Here is a 20,449-nt window from a genome sequence, read left to right as displayed (position 1 = left end):
AGATGAGATCCTCATTTGAATTTCAAATTGACAACTAAGATAAAAGACATGCTTTGGTGCTTAAATTAGTCTAGGGTTTGATGCCTTTATCTCAACCCGTGACCCATGTTTTAGCTTTTAGGCTCCAGCTGTGGTTTGTTGTGTTTGTGATACACAAACTAATATTTGCAGCTGTCTTTGTTTGATATCAGAGAAAAGTGGTTTGCTAAACCAATGTGGTATTATGCTTTTGGGAAAAAGTTTGCTAAACCTTTTGTCTCTTGCTTTTAAATCAAACATTGTTTATGATAGTTTTGTTTGTTTGTTTCTTGGCCTAGAACAGTTGCATATGTCCTTTCCTTTTCAAAGTTTGGCCAAGGACAAAAGTCCAAAACTCCTTCCTTGCTTTGGCCCTCGTGCTTGCCCTCTTGTGGCACCTCTTTGGCTTGTGTCTCTCTCTTGTTAGAGCACTCCATCAGCCTATATATATTGAGCAAGGTTGTATTTGCTCAATGGTTGTCAAAATGTAGTTTCTACATTTGCTTTGTTAGGTTTCTCCCTTTGTTGGGTTTTTGGTTTTACTTTGTATTGTTCATTAGTCTCTAAGTCTTCCTTTTGTGATTATAAACCTTAGAGCTGAACAAAACCATCTTCTCATAAGCTCATTGCATTCTGCATATCATGAGATCAGTTGGTAGTGCAGTAACCCCGGAAGTGTTCATGAAAGAAGCAGCTGAGGATAGCTGAGTTCTGATGTTTCCCGCTGAGGTAGCTGGGTTCATGAAAGAATCAGTTTAGGATAGCTGAGTTTCTGAGAGTGAAACTTCTTAGAAGTCTTCAAGAAAAATCAGTTAAGTGATAACTGAGTTCTTAGTTGAAACTTCTTATACCTTCATGTGTAGCCACTTAGAGACAAGAGAGGTAGATCTAGACTAGTTTGGGACTAGGTAGGATAGCAAATCGTTGCTGTATCCTATACTGTAATCTTGTAAGGAGTGAGGTACTCAGAAACAAGAAAGAAAGTATAGATCTAGACTAGTGGGTAGTTTAGGCAGGATAGCAAGTCGTTCATGTATCCCTAGATTATAATCTTGTAAGAAGTGAGTTTTACATAGTGGAAATGTTTGTCCCTCAAGAGTTAGGGGCACGCAGTTTTTCTCCCTGTTGCAAGGTTTCTGCGAGTAAAAAACATCTTGGTGTTTATTATTATTTTACTGCAACTTTTATTTATTGTCATTGTGTATTTGTTATTTCAGGATAACTATAACTCTTGTTATCCATGAGAACGAATTTATACGAAAAAAGTTGTTAACACCCTCCCCCCCCCCCCCCCGGGACCCTTTTAAAGTGTGTGCATTTTAGGAAGTTCTTTCTTTCTTTCTTTCTTTAGCTCTGCTCTTGCGATTTATACACTTTTTGTAATGGTTGGTTGAACTAAATGCGATGTACATGACTTGTTTTATAACCCTGCTTGTTTCACATTGTTTAGTTGCTTCCTCATGACTAGAAGATAGAAATCGTTTGAATCAAGTTATGCCGGTTTAAACAAGTATATCCTCGTAACCTCGTTGAAGAACAAGTAACTGCGCCTGAAAATGGAGTTGAGCTGATTCAGTTGCTTGCTGCAGTTGAGGATTCTTATGAGGGGTTTTTGACATGAAGGATCATCAGCCCTTGGATTCTGAGGTTCTTTCTTCTTTGCTCAGAGGTTCAATGTCACAATGGAAGCAGAAGGTACTAATGTTTCTTTTAAGTTTGAAATTTCAATTTCATTGATCCCTTTTGAGAACAAAAAAATAAAAAATATTGGTCCCTTATGTCTATTGTTTCTTTAGGGGAAGGGAATTTGGATTAAGGTGGCAATTCAAGTTTTGATTTTTGTTGATGCTGCAGTAAGGTACACAAGAAAGTATACAGGGACACACCTTCAGTATCAACATCGGTAATAGTTTCATAGTTAATCACATCTTCTTTGGAGATAAAATCTTGATAATTTCTCACAGAACTCAATATTTGTCTAAGAAGAAAATTACTTTCATAGCAAAACATAGCATGTGTTACATATAGTCACTAGCTCAATGCAGAATCGATGAAAACCTCATGAAACTAAATTATTCTAATGTGTTGCTTTCTGGGAATAATTTACAGTGGATGCTGATTGAGGACTATGCAGCTCAACCTTTCGTCAAAAAACACAAACTGTTTCATGATGTAGCACAGATATGTTTGGTGAAATTGGATCAGGACTATGCCGGTTTTACTTCTCAGGCCACAACTACTTCCTCTGGACATACAAGCTACTTGTACTTCAACAACCGCGATAAAGGAAACCTATGAACTTCTGTTAATCATCTCCAACTCCATAACATAATTGCGAGAGCACTCATATTGGATCTCTATGGTAGTGTAACTTTTTGAAACATTCATGGTGTGATGGTGGTGGATATTTTTTCATGATTCATGGTAGTGAGTTTTAAGAATGTCAGTGCACTGGTGTCCTAACAGTTTGTAAGAATGTCATTTATATGCTCATATGCTAATGTTGTTAATTTACTATAAGCTGTGTGACTTTGGGATTATATATTAGAAACCGATCTGTTCAATACTTCAATATGTTCTGCAAACTATATGTGCTACTTTCTCTGTATCTCAAGGCATTACTGATTCTGCAAGCTCTGATTTGCAGAGATGTGACGACATAAGAGCAAGTTCACCCATTGGGTTAGAATGAATACAGTGATCTGGGTCACTGTGACTGGGCAGCGGTTTTCATCCGTTTAAAATGTGAGATTGATGTCACGTGGCAGTGACTGTTTATTGAATTTTAAAATACATTTTTAAATGAAATTAATCGTTTTATGTATAAATAAATAGTAATTTATGTGACATATTAAAATTAATGTTTTTATTCATGACATTTAAGTAACAAGTCAAGCTTAAAAAATATTTATTTCATGACATTTATTTATTTTTACAGATTTTTCCTATAAATTTATAAATCAAAAAAAGAAAGAAAAAAAACCCTAAAATTCTGCTCTGGGCACCCAATCGATTCTACTCTGGGCTGCCGACGGCGAGCACCCACCTTCCAACGGTGAGCAGTGCAACTCCAGCCTCATCCGCATGCCCAGCCGCTCCGCATGCCCAGCCTCCTCCGCACGCACAGCAGCAAGCAGCCCCTCTACCTTGCGCCACCCCAGCAGCGAGTGCACCAGGCCTCCTCCGGCGTCGAAGAAAGGGAGGCAAGCCGCTGACGTCAGCCACGTGTGTGGCCTGGGTTGAGGTGGACAGAACTCACCTGGGCTGGATTACTCCTCTAGCCTGGATCAGTTTACTCATTTTCCAATAGCGAGTGCACCAGGCCTCCTCCGGCGTCGAAGAAAGAGAGGCAAGCCGCTGACGTCAGCCACGTGTGTGGCCTGGGCTGAGGTGGACAGAACTCACCTGGGTTGGATTACTCCTCTAGCCTGGATCAGTTTGCTCATTTTCCAAGTAACCCAGGTTGAATTGGGGAGATATCTTATTTATGGGTGGAAGCAAAAAAAAATTAGGTTAGGTTAGGTTAGGTTAGGTTAGGTTACTTTGCCTATGTGGATCCAACTTGGGTTGGATTTTTTTCCCACTGGTGGACTTGCTCTAATATACAGTTCCCAGTTGTACCTAAAGACCACTACCCTTGTGGTGGTTATCAAAAAAGAAGAAACACTACAATTTGCTTATGTGAATATTTATTCTTATCTCCATCTTAAATAAAATACAAACATCTTTGATAGACTAACACTTGCCCAGTGGTTTTAAGACAGAGTGGTCATGCATTGACATCATCCTCCAAAGTTGAGTTAAATGAATAAATTTGGTGTGTTATTATGCAATTTGCTTAAGAGTGACATCAAGCAATAAAAAACCTAAATGAACCTATGGGCGCAACAGACACTATGAAATTAGTTTTAGGTCAGAAATTTATACCACCTTCATTTTCATGATGAGCAAAGCAAAGCACATCCCATGCCTTGCCAGAAAAAACAAAAGGCACATCCCATGCCACTATTTAATCTCAATTCTCTACTCCAATAATCAACTTAACAAAACAAATTTTATGGCCTTATTAAAGCACAAAATGACAGAGAGTGTGACAAATTTTAGGTGTTGTGTGGTGGTATTATTGTAATTTCGGAACTAATGAACCTGCCCAGGTTAATATCAAAAGGGTAAACCACATTACATGGCTCCTTCATATATAAGTACCAAGTACCAAGTACCAGGTATCTGAGAAACCCAATTCACCAGTGACTCCTCTTCAGTTCACAGTCCATTTTCTAAAGGGTTCTTCATCTTCAGCCATGGCTCTCAGGCAAGGCAAGTGGATCAAGGTCTGTTTCCTACTTACCACAACTTTTGATTCTGATCATCATCACCATCTTGTTACTCTTTGGATATATCAACAACCCAATCTATTCAATTGTGGGTTTTTTAGTTTCTCATACAAATGTTTTGTGGGTTCTCCGCAAATAACTCAACCTTCAATCTCATCTGGGTTTTAAATTTCCATCTTCCTCAAGATCAATGAAATAGTTAAAACTTAAAAAATTAAAAATTAAAAATCCAATCTTTGATCTGTTGTAGAGGTGTAGTATATCAGTTTTGACATATTGGATCAGACTGTTTAATTATCACTCAATTCTGCTGCAAATTATTATATATGATCAAATTAGAGTGATTATTACAAGTTTGTCACATCACTCACATGTGAGTGATGCTAGCATGACTGTCCTTTGCTCACTACTGTACTACTTTTATATATAAGCCAAAATAGTACTGCTAGTATATGACTTATTTGCTTCTGGTCTCGGTTTTCACCCAGACATATATCGTTATCCCTATTATAGGCACTGTAAGTTTCTTCTGTGATTGTCAATTATCAGAATAGATAGATGATGTTAATCACAGTACATTAGCATGTCATTCTGCGCGAAAAATACTTAATCTTGTTTATCAATCTTTTCTTAAGTGAAGAGCATGCATTTGGTCAATAACAAAAAAGATGACTGTGTTACCAAAATGATGATTGTTCTTATCAAAGCCATGACTTTGGCTGATATACTCGTCTTGCAGCATGACGATTCAGCATCAATCATGGCAGAAATGCTCTTGAAACTCAGTTATATAGACCAAAATAATTGATGAGATGTTAGTAGATAACTAAAAATCGCACAGTAATCTCATCTTAACATAAATTACTTATCCGCATTGGTAAATCTATGTCCTTGTGTTAGCTTGATCAAGGGGCAACTGGGCCTGGAGCAAGAAGCTCACATGCCATCACCCAGGTTGGACAAAAAGCCTATTCCTTTGGTGGCGAATTCCAGCCACGTGTCCCAGTGGACAACAAGATGCACGTGTTCGACCTCAAAGAGCTGACGTGGTCTGCAATTTCCGGCACCGGTGATGTTCCACCGCCACGTGTCGGTGTGACAATGGCAACTATTGGAAAGACCATTTATATATTTGGTGGCAGGGACAATGAGCATAAGGAGCTCAATGAGCTTTACTCCTTTGACACATCCACAAACAATTGGACCCTAATTTCCAGTGGGGATGTTGGCCCCCCTCACCGGAGCTACCACTCTGTGACTACCGATGACCGCCATGTCTATATTTTTGGCGGCTGCGGAGTGGCCGGCCGCCTCAATGATCTATGGGCTTACGACGTTGTTGATCAAAAGTGGATCCAATATCCAAAACCAGGTGACAATTTAAGGGGAAGAGGTGGACCTGGACTCCTAGTGGCGCAAGGAAAGATATGGGTTGTGTATGGGTTTGCTGGAGAGGAAGCAGATGATGTACACACATTTGATCTAGCCCTTAAAGAGTGGATCCAAGTTGAGACAAGTGGGGAGAAACCAACTGCTCGAAGTGTATTTTCTACCGTTGCAATTGGGAAATACATAGTTGTATACGGTGGAGAAGTTGACCCCAGTGACTTGGGTCATATGGGTGCTGGGAAGTTTACTGCCCAAGCTTATGTATTGGACACAGAGACATTGTTGTGGAAGCAATTGGAGGATGGCTTGAACTCGAGTCATCATCCTGGACCTCGTGGGTGGTGTGCATTTACTGGTGGGGAACGAGATGGCCGAGTAGGGCTTTTGGTCTATGGTGGGAATTCGCCGAGTAATGATCGACTTGATGACATTTTCTTCTTCACTCCTCATTTCGAAGCAGATGAAAAGTAATCAGCTTATCGTATCATATAAAGCGAGTGAAGGTGTTCATCCACTACATCTCACAGAAGCACTACATCTCACAGAAACACAAGAACTTATGTGTTATAAATGTGTGTAAATAAGACCTAGAAATGACTTTGATGTCAGGAACGAGGTTGTATTATGGATTTCGAAAACTGTTGATTTGTGTATAGAGTAGTTTGATTATTTCATCTTTTGTTCTGTGTTCCAATCTTCAAGTCTTGCTGCTTTTGATCTTCAATTGACAAAAATAGATATAAGCGTTTTATAAGTTACAAAAATTCTTCAGTACTTCTCCCTTTCTAACTAACTTTTCAAGTGCATATATTTTCGTCAGTGTTTTTTTTATTTTTATAAACATCGATTTGTTTCTAACAAAATCTCTTCCGACTTGAGCAATGTTCTAAATGTTTTCGGTATTGGTCGTCACCTAATTTTGGTCGTCACCAGGTGGGAAGAAGCAGTAGTGCTGATCACGGTAGGCTATTCTCCAACATTCATCTAGCTGATCATATATAATTGGTACCTTGTTCCCCATCTAATTCATGACACTTTCTGATTTTTGGCATTGGATAACCTTGGCATGAATCACAGGTTTTATTAAAAAAGTAGGATTACACACCTAATTACTGGTTCATTATTTTTTGGCGGCTATTATATATCCCAATCTAACTATGACCATCTAAAAGTCAGAGCTCTGAGCCCTGGAGAAAAACTGGTCAGGTAGTACGTAGTGTACACCAGAGTCCACCAGCAAGTCAGAGTGAGTTTCAGAGCTAATAATGGTACTGAAAATGAAAAAGAGTAGGTTCCTTTGTTTAATCTGCTTCCAGGTTCAACATTTCCTAGGTGGCTCCAGACTTTCAGTTACTTTTGAGCTTGGTGGTTATTTAAGACCAAGATTTTTTATGGATTTTCTTGGATCAAGATCCAAGATTGATGCTTGCATTTCCCAGAGATAAAGAACAAAGGTTCTAAGCAGCTTTGTTGTTTTTTGTCTACACGATTTAGCCGACATGGCTTTACGCTTGGGGCATTGTTCTTCTTTTCTTGAAACCAGTTGTTTCAAGCATGAGGCTTTGCAAACAAAGAGGTTCTTGAGCAGTTGGGGTTTTCAGAAAACTTCAAGCGTTCAACACATGCATTTCGAGATCAGAGCTTCGGCTTCCAATGTGCAACCGCTTAATGCTGCTTCTTTGCAGGCTGGTGAGTTCTTTGCTTTGCTTTCCATATAACAAGGATGGTGTTACACCTTTAGCAGATAAACTGTTTGAGAAAATGTCTCTGTGAACTCATCTTTGCCTACTTAAACTAGGGAAAGCATATCTTCTTTGGAAATTCCCTTCACTGAAACTTCAATGTGCTTAATCTTGGCCGATCACCTTTTTTTTTTTGGTCTTTTGTTCAAAATAAACATGTGCAGCTCTTTGTTTGCTGAGTTATTGCAACAAACAATGTTATGTAGTATATCTTGTACATTGTCTTTTTTCTAGTAGCTGAATCTTGAATGTCAAATGCTCAACTTTATTTGCTTGATGAATCAGGTCCAACAGAAAATGTCTTGGATGCTGAACTTGTCGAAACTCCAGTTAATGAGGGGTTCAGTCCATTCTTGGAAACAGATGAGAAGGACAAGCCTACTCTCAGCATTGTAGTTGTAGGGGCTTCTGGGGATCTTGCAAGAAAGAAGATATTCCCAGCTCTTTTTGCTCTTTTTTACGATGATCATCTACCTCAGGTCCCACTCTACTTTCACATTCCACTTTTTATCTTCAATCATACTAGTCATGCTGAATTATACTTTGGTACTATTGATTGTTTATCGTTTCACTATAATTGAACACCTTCTATTTCTATGATTCAGAATTTTACAATCTATGGCTATGCTCGGAGTGTGATGACTGACATGGAGTTAAGGAATGTAATTAGCAGAACCTTGACATGCAGAATAGATAAGAGGTTGTCCACTTCTTGTCTCTTTGACTTCCGTTTGTTTGATTGTTCCCATAGCCCCCCTCTATTCTGTCTTGTATTCTGATGCTTATCAACATATTGTATATAGGGAAAATTGCGAGGAAAAGATGAATCACTTCTTAAAGAGATGCTTTTACCATTCGGGTCAGTACAGCTCGGAGGAGCACTTTTTAGAGTTGGACAGCAAGCTGAGGGAGAAAGAGGTATGGTAAACTCCACCTTACTTTGAATGGCAAAATTGGTAGAATCTAGAGATTAGAGACTCTGCTGTCTGGATAATACTACAAATTGCTTTGTCTAAAAGTTTGAACTAAACGAAGTACCCTGATGTCCTTATGTATATTTACAGAAACTGCATAAGTTCATATTCCTTTGAAGGTTAAGTCTTGATGATAAGCTTCTTTCAGGCTGGAAGAAAATCAAATAGGCTGTTTTACTTGGCAATACCCCCAGATGTGTTTGTGGATGCAACTAGATGTGCCAAACATCGTGCTTCTTCAGAAAATGGATGGACTCGTGTCATTGTTGAAAAACCATTTGGTCGTGATACAGAGTCATCCAGAGAGCTGACTAGAACTTTAAAGCAGTATCTAACTGAGGATCAAATATTCAGGTACATTTTTCTACATTTCAGTTCTATGATAGAATTTATAACATGAACTTACCTCCAGAGCATTGTTGACAGTGATTTTATTTTGTGGACAGAATTGACCATCAGTTGGGTGAGGAACTGGTAGAAAATCTCTTGGTACTTCGTTTCTCAAACCTGGTTTTCGAGCCTTTGTGGTCCAGGAACTACATCCGCAGTGTACAGCTAATTTTTTCTGAAGATTTTGGGGTAGAAGGGAGAGGCAGGTTAGTTACTTGGTTTAAGATATTCCCAACTGTTGGTAGTCTTGTAAAATCATGTCACTGTTTCATTAAGCAGGTTCCCTAACTGTGCTAATGTTCATATAGATACTTTGAAAACTATGGTATCATCCGGGATATAATGCAAAACCATCTCCTCCAAATATTGTCACTGTTTGCAATGGACACTCCTGTCAGCTTAGATGCTGAAGATATAAGGAATGAAAAGGTATCATGCACCCTTCAGTTCACACTCTAGTACAAATTGTATTACCCTATGTTATATGGTGGTGACTGTTGTTTTGATTGTTTCTCAGGTTAAGGTTTTACGTTCCATTAAACCTGTTGAGCTCAAAGATGTTGTCGTGGGTCAATATAAGCGCCATTGCGAGGGGAATGTTTGCTATCCTGCTTATACTGATGATCCAACTGTTTCAAATGATAGCCTCACACCAACTTTCGCAGCCGCTACAATGTTTATTAATAATTCACGGTGGGATGGAGTTCCAATCATGCTGATAGCTGGCAAAGCCCTTCAGTCAAAGAGGTTAGTGTACATTCTTGGCCAGTGTGCCTGTTGCTGTTGGAATTGAAGAATAAACTGACCAATGTATAACTTTTTCCAATGAAAATGCAGAGCGGAAATAAGAGTTCAGTTCAGACATGTCCCGGGAAACTTGTATAACCGGAACTCTGGAACGGACTTAGACAAGGCTACTAATGAACTCGTGCTTCGTATACAACCTGAAGAAGCTGTCTATTTAAAGGTGAACAACAAGGTTCCTGGACTTGGAATGAGGCTGGACCGTAGTGATCTTAATTTGCTGTATAAATCAAGGTAAGAAATTGTCATACACAGACATGATAGTATGGTACTCTATGTTTTGTTCTCTTGTACAATTATAAGATTGCAGATATTCGTGTAGAAACTTAAAACTCTGTCCAACATTAATAGACTGTAACTTAACTGGGGTATTTATGAAGGTATCCAAGAGAGTTCCCAGATGCATATGAGAGGCTGCTATTAGATGCAATGAAAGGAGAGCGACGATCATTTATTAGAAGCGATGAGCTTGAAGCAGCTTGGGCAGTATTCACTCCATTGTTGAAGGAACTGGAAGAGAAGAAGGTTGTGCCAGAGCTGTACAGCTATGGTAGTAGTGGACCTGTCGGAGTGCATTATCTTGCTGCAGAGCACAATGTTACATTAGGAGATTTTGGTTACGAAGATTGAACGAATGAGGAGTACTAGTACTATATATACTGTGTAGACAGTGTAGTAAAATTCGATTGTTGACATGGAGTGACTCATCACTCATCCATTGTCAGGTGTAAGCTATTGGTTTCTTTCTTCTTCACATCTCAAATCTAAATCTGTTCCATGTATTCTTCCACTACATATGTATAAGGTGTTCAGTCAAATTCTGATGTACAAAATAAAATTCAGATGTTTGTAACTATGGATGCTACAATTGTCATTTGTCAATATATGGCTGTATTTTCCTGTATTTTCCATCTGAAATGTTACTACAGTGTTGGATTCTCACCTTATATGGAAGCTGACGTGAGCAAAATGTTCAACAAGTCACAAAATTTTATTAAATGAAGTGGTTTTTTGATCTACAGACACATTTTTGAAGGGTAAGTTTTTTTTTTTTTTTTTTTTTGCAATCAAAAAATTTATTAAATTAAAAAGATAGTAGCTAATGAGGGGACGTGAAGCCAAAACCCCTTTGAAAAAAACAACATAATCAAAAAGCAACTAAGACATGCAATAACAAAAAGCAACTAAGACATGAGCAATAACAAATAGAGCTGATCGCTCAAAAGATTAAGAGGCACAACGGTAATCCAATTACAGGCAGGATAAGGATCTCGTGGAACCTGTTTGGTCTTCAATTTATTCTTTTGAGACAGTTTTTCGGAGAGACTTGAGAAGATTCACAATTTATAGGGGAAGTTTAGATCATTGGTAAATTACAATCAACATTAACATCACACAAGGATACACTCGAATCTCTTCTTCTTTTTTTGGTATATAGTAGAAGTAGAGACTTCCTTTTTCTTTTCTTTTCGATAACTTAGTACATTGATACTATACAAATCACGAACAGCCCCAAAAACTATAAGAAGTACACTCAATTTGAATAAAACACTCACCTTCCAATTTTTCAATATTATTCACTGCACCAAATGAAGAAAAGAATTCAAATCTCCCACCAGAAAATTCAACCTCTCTCAATCTAGTAATCAAATAAGCAAAACCCCAACGCACAAACTCAAACCAACCACAACCAAATTCCCTCCCTTCATCAATCCACTCACTCCATTGTCATCCGCCGTCGCATCCGCCGAATCATCCTCTGACGGCGCATCAGCATCGTCCTCTGACGGCGCGTCAGCATCATCCTCCGATGGCGCGGCAGCCTTCTTAGGACTTGGAGCAGCCTTAGTCTTCACCACCTTAAACAACTCCTTTGGCTGCAACACTTTGTTCACCTTGTAGATCACTAAAGGATCCTGGTCCAACACTGTTCCGGTGATCTTCGCCGTCACCACCTTGGTCTCCAAGCTCACCTCCTCGCCGTCATTCTGCACCGTGAAGTCGTACTTGTTGGCTTTGTCAGTGGCAAGAGTGTTGATGACACCATTGTTGGACTTCAACATCTGGAGGGACTGGTACACGGGGATGCCGTGGTACAAAACCAATGCCAGCTTTTGTGGTGCGGTTAGGTTTTTGAACTTGGGAGCGAAGGCACTGACCACGGCGTCGGTGGGGCAGAAGACGGTGAGTCCTCCGTCGACGTTGTTCTGGAAAGTGGTGTCGGCACCGGTTGAGATCAGCAAGTCGGAGAAGGCTTTGCAGCCTTGCTTGGCTAGGATGGAGGTTAGGTTCACGTCGCTTGGGCCGGCTGTTGGCGCCTCTGCTTCAGCTGAAGTTAGGACCTGAACAAAGTACGTAGTCGTTTTACAAAATTGTTATTTCTTTTTTACTATTTTTTGCAGACTGTAAAAAATTTGTATGGGTGCTTCCCATGGATTAAAACATCAAATGTAGATTGATTCAATTCTAATAACAAGTAATTAGTGATATCAATAGTACTATACTATTGCATGAAGTTTAGTGAAATATTATGCTTTTTTACATCAGAGTAATTATTCCATGTACCAGGAACACCACGTGTCACTGTCATGTGGTGTACTCGACCAATCATATAACTCAGATTCATGTAGAGACCAACAGGAGGTGGTAAAAAAAGTAAAAGTAATTAAATATACCAATCAGAAATAAAAATAAAACACTTACACCAATGAGATTAAAGAAGAGCATAAAACATATGGTGTTCTGGGTACAAATAATAATTTCTCTTTACGTCGTTAATTTTACACGTGGTAAATATGAACCGTTGTAAAACCTTAGGTTAGATATTTTCTATTATTTGTTCAACGGTATAATGCAAGTGTCGGTGGACCAATTTTACTAATACCTAATCATAAAGAAGAATCTACCATATCTCAATGATTTTTGGGTAGCTTTAATAATTTAAGTGGCTGAAAATTAGTTTATTCATCAATTAGCTGTACTTTTGTCTAGTGGCAAAATAAAATGTATGAATTTTAGAATTTTATATTTCTTGAGATCAAACAAGAATCAAAATGTCAGAATTATAAAAAGAAAATTTAGTTCAGAAATTGTAGCTGCTAATTAAGCTCATATATACCCAGTTAATTAAGTTTACAGTTGGATAAGGTTCTAAATTGGTGAAGAAAATTATCCAAATTATGCAATGTTGCTAAGAATGATGCCCTAATTATGTGTACCTGACTGATTTGGAGAACGGAGATATTGTATGGGATCTCCTGCACAGACTTCTCGTAGAAAGAGTTGAGCTTCCCATCGTTGTCTTCAGTACCAAACCCAACTTTACCGCCCTTGAGGTTGGTGATATTCACGTAGCCGGAGGTCCCGTCGGCAGTGCCGGTGGACTGGAACATGGTGGCGGTCAAGGTGGTGCCACCGGTGAGCTGGTGGAGCTTCTTGGCGCCGAAGTAATCCACGAGGACGTGGAGGGAAAGCACATTCTTGAGGGTAGGGATGGAGAAGTGCTTGGCGAGGATGGCGTCCATGGCGGCATTGTCGATGGCGAGAACGGTGATGGTCTGGCGGCGGTTGATCTCGGCGGCGAGGTGGGTGAGAGTGAGGTAGTGGTTGAAGGTGGAGAGAGAGGGGTGCTTGGCGAGAATGCGTGTGATGTTGTGTGCTTGGGAGGTGGAGGTGAAGAGGAGGAGGAGGATGGCGGAGAGGGAGAGAGCTAGGGTGGAGGTGAGGGGCGGTGGTGGTGCCATATTAATTTGGAGGTTATGGCAAGGGAGAATAGGAAGAGGAAAGAGATGGGAGGGTTTTATGTGATGAGTGATGAGTGGTAGTGGTGCTTCACAAGTGTATGTTCCCTCAAAGTATATATGACAGCTTGGTTTAGGTAGGGATGTCCATGAGGGTATATAATATAGTGATGGGGTCTTGGGATAATGGAGGTATACAGTTGTGAACTTTGGGGGAGTATCTTTGTGTACCACATTTTGTTCTTACATTGGCAAAGATCTAAAGTCATCTTCTAATTAAACATCTTATGTACTTGGGATAATTAGAGATAAATTGAATGTGGCAGGAGAATGTGAATGTGGATGAAATTTTCTTTCATAGATTTAGCATGGGATGCTAGAAGACTTTTAGCCTATTGTCTAATCCGCATCGAGATATTAATCATATTATGTTAAAACAGTTACTCCCTCACTACTGGAAAAAACACTTAAGCGACGAAACTATTTTAATTCCGTAGCTTAAGTGTCAAAACAGTTCCTCCCCTCCTGGCCACCAAGAACTAATTAAGATTCAAACTCCAATTGTGTACGAATGAGATATTAGCCAATAAGCTAGGTTGGTTTAGTAGAAGCATTCTAAGCTGGAAGTTGCATGGGGTGCACACTACTCCTCTTAATAATAGGAAGTTCTTAGTTTGAACATCTCGGTTTGTAAAGAACATCTCTTAAGAATGAACGTACATGAATTGCTCGGCTCACAAATAATAGCTGACTCTGCCATCATTTTTGTAACACAAAAAATATAGATGTTGGCCGATAAAGTCAGATGAATGTAATAACGGTACCTCAAATCCTATCAAGTAGCTAGTCATCGATCACTAAGTGGTCCACCAGACTTGTCACCAATATCACATATAGAATGTGTGCTCTTTTACTGTGTCAAAATGCTTGCTCCTAGAAGGAGCAATAATTGAGTTTAGAAGCTGTAAATGATGCATAATAGTTTGAAAATACAATGAGAGATAGGGACACATGATCTAGCAAGTCCTTCATAATTCATAAAAGAAAACGACTAAATGAAAAGAATCAAAACAAGATCGATGCGTACGTAATTGCACCAACACATCCTTCATTTTGCACTGAAAAGGACTAATTTGAGTTGGTTGATACTTAACTTTCCAAAAGATCAATTATGTTCTAGTTTTTGGGAGACTTTTTGCTCGCAATGGATCTAAAATCTACATCAAATGGGATGTCAAAATCACCTAGCGAAGAGAACATCAAGGAGAATGAGCGCTCCGTCAGATGACAAGAGTAATAAGGGATAGTTTGGTATTGCTGTGACTTAAAAAAAAAACAGAAATTTCTAAAACAGAAATGTAAGAACGTCTTCATAGAGTTAGATGAAACAGCAACATCATAATTCTCCATGTTCATGTACTAATAGATTAAACTAAGCTACAAGAACCCAGATTAGCAAAAGAACAAAAATGAGGGGGGTTTAATTTAAGCCATAAACATGTGTCGGCAGCATGCTCCTTCAGAAAGCCAGACTGGTTTGAACAAACTTATCATGCTTATTAAGGCCTACATGGACAGCGATGGTTGTTGGTGATCCCCTTAAGAAAATTACACATAAAAACACATTTTCAATCATAATACGATGGTTGGAGTTTTGTTTTCAAACTTAATTTTCTCTATCTGGGTACAGGGTTAGCTGTTAAAGTATGATATTCAAACATGCTAAATCCGATTTGGTTTTGTTTGTATTGTTCGAGCTATGTTTTAGTGTCGGTTTCTTTTTTGTGATTAACTTGCATAACTGTGCTGCTTTACGAATCAGAGAATATAGAAGTAACAGTGTGAGTGACTGAAGTTGTTATTGGCTGTTGAAAGTTGTCAGCTGCAGATTTTGTGTGAATGAAGGTTTCAGAGCAACAAGGAAAAGGGAGGTGGCTTTGCTTGTTTAGCAGGGTAGGTATATGTATGTAGTACACTCAGTAATACAGGAATAGAATATGTATGTATGTCTAAAGATTGACAATTAGTTGTTCATGCCCTATGGTCGATATTCTTCAACATCTTTTTCTATTCTTTTTGGTTTGAAAGATTGTGTGTCTACTTGTTTTCCTTGAAATATGTATTTATCTGTACCAGGACATTGAAATAGCATAGTAACGTACATATATTTAAGCATCGGAAAAAATGTACATATATGCAATATGTAAATAAAACGTATTTTTCTAGAACAACCACTACAAACCCAAAACGAAAAAGAGAAAGACTTCTTTTAATATTTTAAAAGACGCAAAAACAAACAACAACTACATAACAAAATCATGAGGAACATTCTTTCACAGCTTATCTAAATGGAACGCTTAGGACACTATAAGGAGGAGACAATAAAACTAGACTGAGAGACCAAGGTGGGAATCAACTCAATCAGATGGTCGGTAATAAAATCAGTCTTTGGTGCCAACCCATGCACAAATTCATGTTAAGGTTTTATTTATTCTTAGTTGGATCATATATGTCATTCTACTAAACTTGAGATTAATGCTTTAATATTTCTTAAGAGTGAAATTTGTCCACCCTCAATTACAATCCATACATCGTGACCTATTTTTTATTGTGAAAATGTTCCTCTTACAGTTTCTTTTCAAATTTTTTAGGATAAAAACATTTTTTACACTTCCACGTACGGTTAAAAGTGAGTTCGGATGTGTGGATTGTAATTGGGGGTGCATGTGTATTATTATAGTCCTCATGGACTGCACTTAAGCAAATCATTTTCCAGAAATGTTTTCAGCCTGATCGTATGGCTTTTATACTGCCAAATAGCTAGGCAGGCCAATATTGTTACTAATAGCAATGCTCTTTCTAAGCCTACATGCATCTCCTGGCTATCTCCTGAGAATCAGAAGTTGATACTAAACTTTGATTGTTGATTGTTTTGTGAGGCAAGAAAAAATAACCATGGGATTTGTGATTTGTGATTCTGTTGGAAACCCGATTATGTCAGCATGTAAGGTCATTACAAAAGTCACAGTATTAGTAGCTGACGTTGTGGCTCTACGAGAAGGTTTGCGTACAGCTATTCTCAAAAATTTCAAGCACGTTATTGTTGAAGGAGATTCTAAATTGCTCATTGGCTGCCTTCATCTACATTAATGCCATTGAATCGTAACTATCCACATGTTTTTGTATAGATACGCAATCGTGTGTATTAAAGACTTATAAAACGATAGATGGCTACGGGTAATTGATCCAAATATCAATTTATCATGGATGGGCCGATGCCTCTTTAGGGCTTTGTCCTCAGTGGATTCATGCTGTTTTACAAGTAGAGAGCCCAACCACTTACAAAGGTAACTTAGTCTCCAAGATTGAGCCCATTAGGGTTCCATCCAAAGACTTCGTTCATTTCCAATGGGTACTTGCACGATTGTTTTGCAATCATTATTTTGGGAGGGAAAACTTCAGAACAACTCGTTTAACCTACCCTAGAATCCATGCCTCCAATGAATAGTTCTTCATTCGAGGCGAGAAATGAAGAGAAAGACCATCTGACCATGTATGTGGACTGTGGTGAAGAGAGACGGGCGCCAGGAGGAGGGCGTTCGAAAATGCATGGAAGATGATGACAGTACCCAGATGGTACAGATGGTATGCTCTCTGACAAACCGTGAAGAGTGCACAGCTTGTTAGAGGAGTGTGTGTTAAATGGAGCTTCTTCTGAAAATGTACTGATATTATTTCTATGTTAGCGATCATATACTTGTGTGTATATATGGTTTGTAAAACTGGAGCTAGAATCTAGTTGGTAATAACATTCTTGGGCTGCTTGGGTCTGCCAACTGCTACTTGGGTCTCTGCTAGTGATTTCACATATGTATATTCTGATGCAAGCATAGCCTGACCTGAAGTTTGCATAAGCTACACTCCATTTCATTTTTGATGTCAATCATTCCAAGCCTAATAATTTACCTTCTTATTAAAGCTTTACTCCATTTGTAAGCGTAAGAAAGCATGATTGACTTAACTTTAGTACTGCTGCATTTTATGGTCATTACCAACCATCACTGTAGTACTGCTGCATTTCATGGTCATTACCAACCAATGAAGAGCTTCCCTAACAAATACTGGACTTTGATACTATTACCATCACAAGAATAGTCTTGAATTCTCAACCTGTATACCATGGATTCACAGATCCTAGCACAGCCAGGAATGTTATACGATAACATCATAATTAACCACTTTGTAATGTAGTCATAACCAAATTCCTTCTTGGTCCAATTGTTCCAACAAAGTTGGGTTATGGAGCCACTCGAGACTTCCAAAGAACCCCTCAAAACCAATATAGTTAACTAACTATAAGATCAATGCACAGTTAAATACCAAAAAGACAATTAATTTCTCAAGACCGAACCCTCTTAGGACTAAAATCACTGGAGCCCCTCGTTGTAGCACTGGTTCTTGTATAGTGCCCTTTCTAGGTACAATTAATTTCTAAAGGTCAATTAGTGCCCTTTCTAGGTACAAGGAGCCACACTTAACCTTCAAACTTGGAAATTTCAACAACCCATCAGTATCAAAGTAGCTGTCTTTCACCACAACCACATCAATACTGGGCTTCAATATATATTGGTACACCAAAATCAATTCAATAGTACAAAAACAATGTCTAATTTCCAATTCAGGTCAGTGCAGAGGTTATTGCTTCCTTGGACATTTCTCTATTTGGTAACACACAAGAAAACTGAAAGAGCAGCTGAATGCTTAGGTCATTGTTAAACTAGTACTCTTTTCTCAATACAACAAAATACAAATCCCATTGACTCATTGATGCTGAACCACATTGATGAAAACAACTAGGAAGAAGATACTAAAAGAAGCTCTACTACTGCATGAAAAATCCAATATCATACAAAAAAGAAAAACAGACCCAAAAAAAGTTTCTGTTTCTTCTTCTTCATCTCCTCTCACTCAAATTAGCTACATTGTACTGTGCACTATATAGCACAACTATCATTTTCCCTTTCTTACAATTACACACATTATATAGCGAAAAATTACCACAATAATTCACCATCTTTGGTAAGTTAAAAGTTACCTACCTTGACCTCACCGAAGCTCCGCCGCCGGAACCACTGCGCTTCTCCGCTCCAACTCCAACTCCCATTTGATGTTGATACCCGCCCGAGCCGTACACGTGTCCCTGATGATGACCTAGCATTCCCATCCCGCCATAAACACCATTAAACGCGCCGCCTCCTCCGCTGGTCCCGGAGCTCAATCCGCCTCCGCTACTTCCTCCTCCCCCGCCGCCGCCGCCGCCTGCAGCCGATCCTCCGCCGCCGGAGCCGCCGTCCTTGTCGCGACCGGCGGTTCCGACGGCGGCGCCTTTCTCGCCCTCCATCTCGCGGTACTTCTGGAGATAGATCTTGAGGGGCTCGACGTACTCCTCGAATCCCAAGGTGGTCATGGCCCAGAGGAGATCGTCGCCGTTGATGGTCTTGCGCTTCTCGCGCTGGCACTTGTCGGAGGCCTCGCCGGTGACGAAGCTGATGAACTCGGAGACGCACTCCTGCACGGTCTCTTTGGCGTCCTTGGAGATCTTGGCGTTCGCCGGCAATGCCTTCTTCATGATGCGGCTGACGTTCGCGATCGGGAGGAACCGGTCCTGCTCACGCGCCGAGAGCTCACCGCCCTGCGAGTGGCCGTTGTGGCCGCCGGAGTCGTTGTCCGAGTCGGCCATCGGAGACTGGTAGGGTTTCCGGGTTCTTCGGAGGAGCTGAGCTGCTGCGTTGAAGAGCGAGAGACTTTGGGGAGAAGACTTGTTGGGGTCCGTTGGATCGGTTGGGTAATAATGCTGAGCTGCGACACGTGGCGGAGGGTGATCCGTTTGTTTGACGATAAGTGTGGTACACGTGGCGGGTTTTGGAGTGTTGGATGGGTTGTGGGGTCGCAGATCTTGACGGTTCAGAATTTTACATGTGATATAGCAGTCTTTTTGGAGATTCTGTTGGCGGCTGCTCCGTTACACTGTAGTGGAGCATTTTTTCCACGAGCTGAATATAATGGTCTTCAACTCTTCATAGAGAAGAAAATTTTAGGGGGGTTGAAGTGGATTTGCCAATCACATATTTTCATTTATACATGCAATGCTTGAGATAATTTTGGTCTGACATTTGAAAAACCCGTTACAGCTTTCACATTATTAGGGAAGTCAAATGTGTCACGTGGTATGGCTCATTTTTTTCATCGTGATAAATAAGATCTTGACGATGATGTATGAAGTCAGAATTGGTGACATTTTTGAATCGCCGTAATAAAATCCAACTACTATTACTACCTAGAGAAACATGTCGCTTCAAATGGTAAATATTGGGTGCTCGCTGAAAGAAAGTTATCTAAAGTGTTTATGAAGCACATTTAGAATAATGTGATTGGCTATGGAATTCTTGACTTTGAGACCCTCCTTCTCATACCTTGCAAGCTTATTTAGATGGTTTTGCATTAGGGCTCGGGTTAGGGTTTTGCACCACTTGAATGATATGATCCTGGAGGCTTTTCCATCCTTACCCTTCGAGTTTGGCTTTACACGAGTTACGGTGAATATGTGGTTCAAGTATGATCGGATAGTGGGCTTCTGTCGTGTCTGCGACGAGCTAGAGTATCCGGGTTGCGGCGGTGCTCTGACCTTCACTCCTTGATTCATTGAGATTGAGTTCATGAAGACCTCGTTTGGCTATGATGGAGCGGATAGGGCTTCTACAAACCATAACCCTAATCCTAGTTCGTCACGGACTAAGCCTCCAAGGTTTTCCAACCTCCACTTTTCTTGCCACCCATTTACGGTGAATGCTTATGCTAACCCTTTTGCTATGACAAGATCAAAGCTCAATGTTGTGGTGGGAATTCCATCTCTCTCGTTCTCTTTGCCCTAGTATCGTTGTGGTAGAGCTAGAAGCGCAGTCGACACGCTCCAGATTCCCTTTAGTCAGGACTGGCCTGGGCTAAAGCCCAACAAGCATTTGCTTTGGGCCCCAAAAAAAAATCCAAGCATATATATA

The 20,449-nt window shown here is 39.8% G+C and overlaps 5 protein-coding genes across 5 annotated transcripts; 3 read left to right on the top strand and 2 right to left on the bottom strand.

The window, feature by feature from the left end:
• Positions 1-1,424: 1,424 nt before the first annotated feature.
• LOC101309562 (nudix hydrolase 7-like) lies at positions 1,425-2,384 on the top strand. The gene is made up of 3 exons (XM_004303522.1): positions 1,425-1,713; positions 1,815-1,921; positions 2,128-2,384. Exons 1-3 carry the CDS (start codon positions 1,636-1,638, stop codon positions 2,135-2,137), a joined length of 195 nt encoding a protein of 64 aa, XP_004303570.1. The 5' UTR covers positions 1,425-1,635; the 3' UTR covers positions 2,138-2,384.
• Positions 2,385-4,249: 1,865 nt separating this feature from the next.
• LOC101309272 (nitrile-specifier protein 5-like) lies at positions 4,250-6,500 on the top strand. Its single transcript, XM_004303521.1, has 2 exons — positions 4,250-4,349; positions 5,253-6,500. Exons 1-2 carry the CDS (start codon positions 4,320-4,322, stop codon positions 6,210-6,212), a joined length of 990 nt encoding a protein of 329 aa, XP_004303569.1. The 5' UTR covers positions 4,250-4,319; the 3' UTR covers positions 6,213-6,500.
• Positions 6,501-7,240: 740 nt separating this feature from the next.
• LOC101310247 (glucose-6-phosphate 1-dehydrogenase, chloroplastic-like) lies at positions 7,241-10,411 on the top strand. Its single transcript, XM_004305632.1, has 10 exons — positions 7,241-7,430; positions 7,769-7,962; positions 8,089-8,183; positions 8,287-8,401; positions 8,606-8,811; positions 8,904-9,053; positions 9,156-9,276; positions 9,365-9,594; positions 9,685-9,885; positions 10,032-10,411. Exons 1-10 carry the CDS (start codon positions 7,241-7,243, stop codon positions 10,279-10,281), a joined length of 1,752 nt encoding a protein of 583 aa, XP_004305680.1. The 3' UTR covers positions 10,282-10,411.
• A 483-nt stretch (positions 10,412-10,894) lies between these two features.
• LOC101308985 (fasciclin-like arabinogalactan protein 2-like) lies at positions 10,895-13,520 on the bottom strand. Its single transcript, XM_004303520.1, has 2 exons — positions 12,870-13,520; positions 10,895-11,993 (listed from the first exon to the last, which is right to left on the bottom strand). Exons 1-2 carry the CDS (start codon positions 13,392-13,394, stop codon positions 11,298-11,300), a joined length of 1,221 nt encoding a protein of 406 aa, XP_004303568.1. The 5' UTR covers positions 13,395-13,520; the 3' UTR covers positions 10,895-11,297.
• A 4,966-nt stretch (positions 13,521-18,486) lies between these two features.
• Positions 18,487-19,131, bottom strand: LOC101309956 (nuclear transcription factor Y subunit B-3-like). Its single transcript, XM_004305631.1, has one exon. The coding sequence runs from the start codon at positions 19,129-19,131 to the stop codon at positions 18,487-18,489; it is 645 nt and encodes a 214-aa protein (XP_004305679.1).
• Positions 19,132-20,449: the final 1,318 nt, after the last annotated feature.

Source organism: Fragaria vesca, linkage group LG6, assembly GCF_000184155.1.
Source record: "Fragaria vesca subsp. vesca linkage group LG6, FraVesHawaii_1.0, whole genome shotgun sequence".
Lineage (NCBI taxonomy): Eukaryota > Viridiplantae > Streptophyta > Magnoliopsida > Rosales > Rosaceae > Fragaria > Fragaria vesca.
Note: the sequence above shows the minus strand (reverse complement) of the source record. Positions and strands in the feature narration are given on the sequence as shown.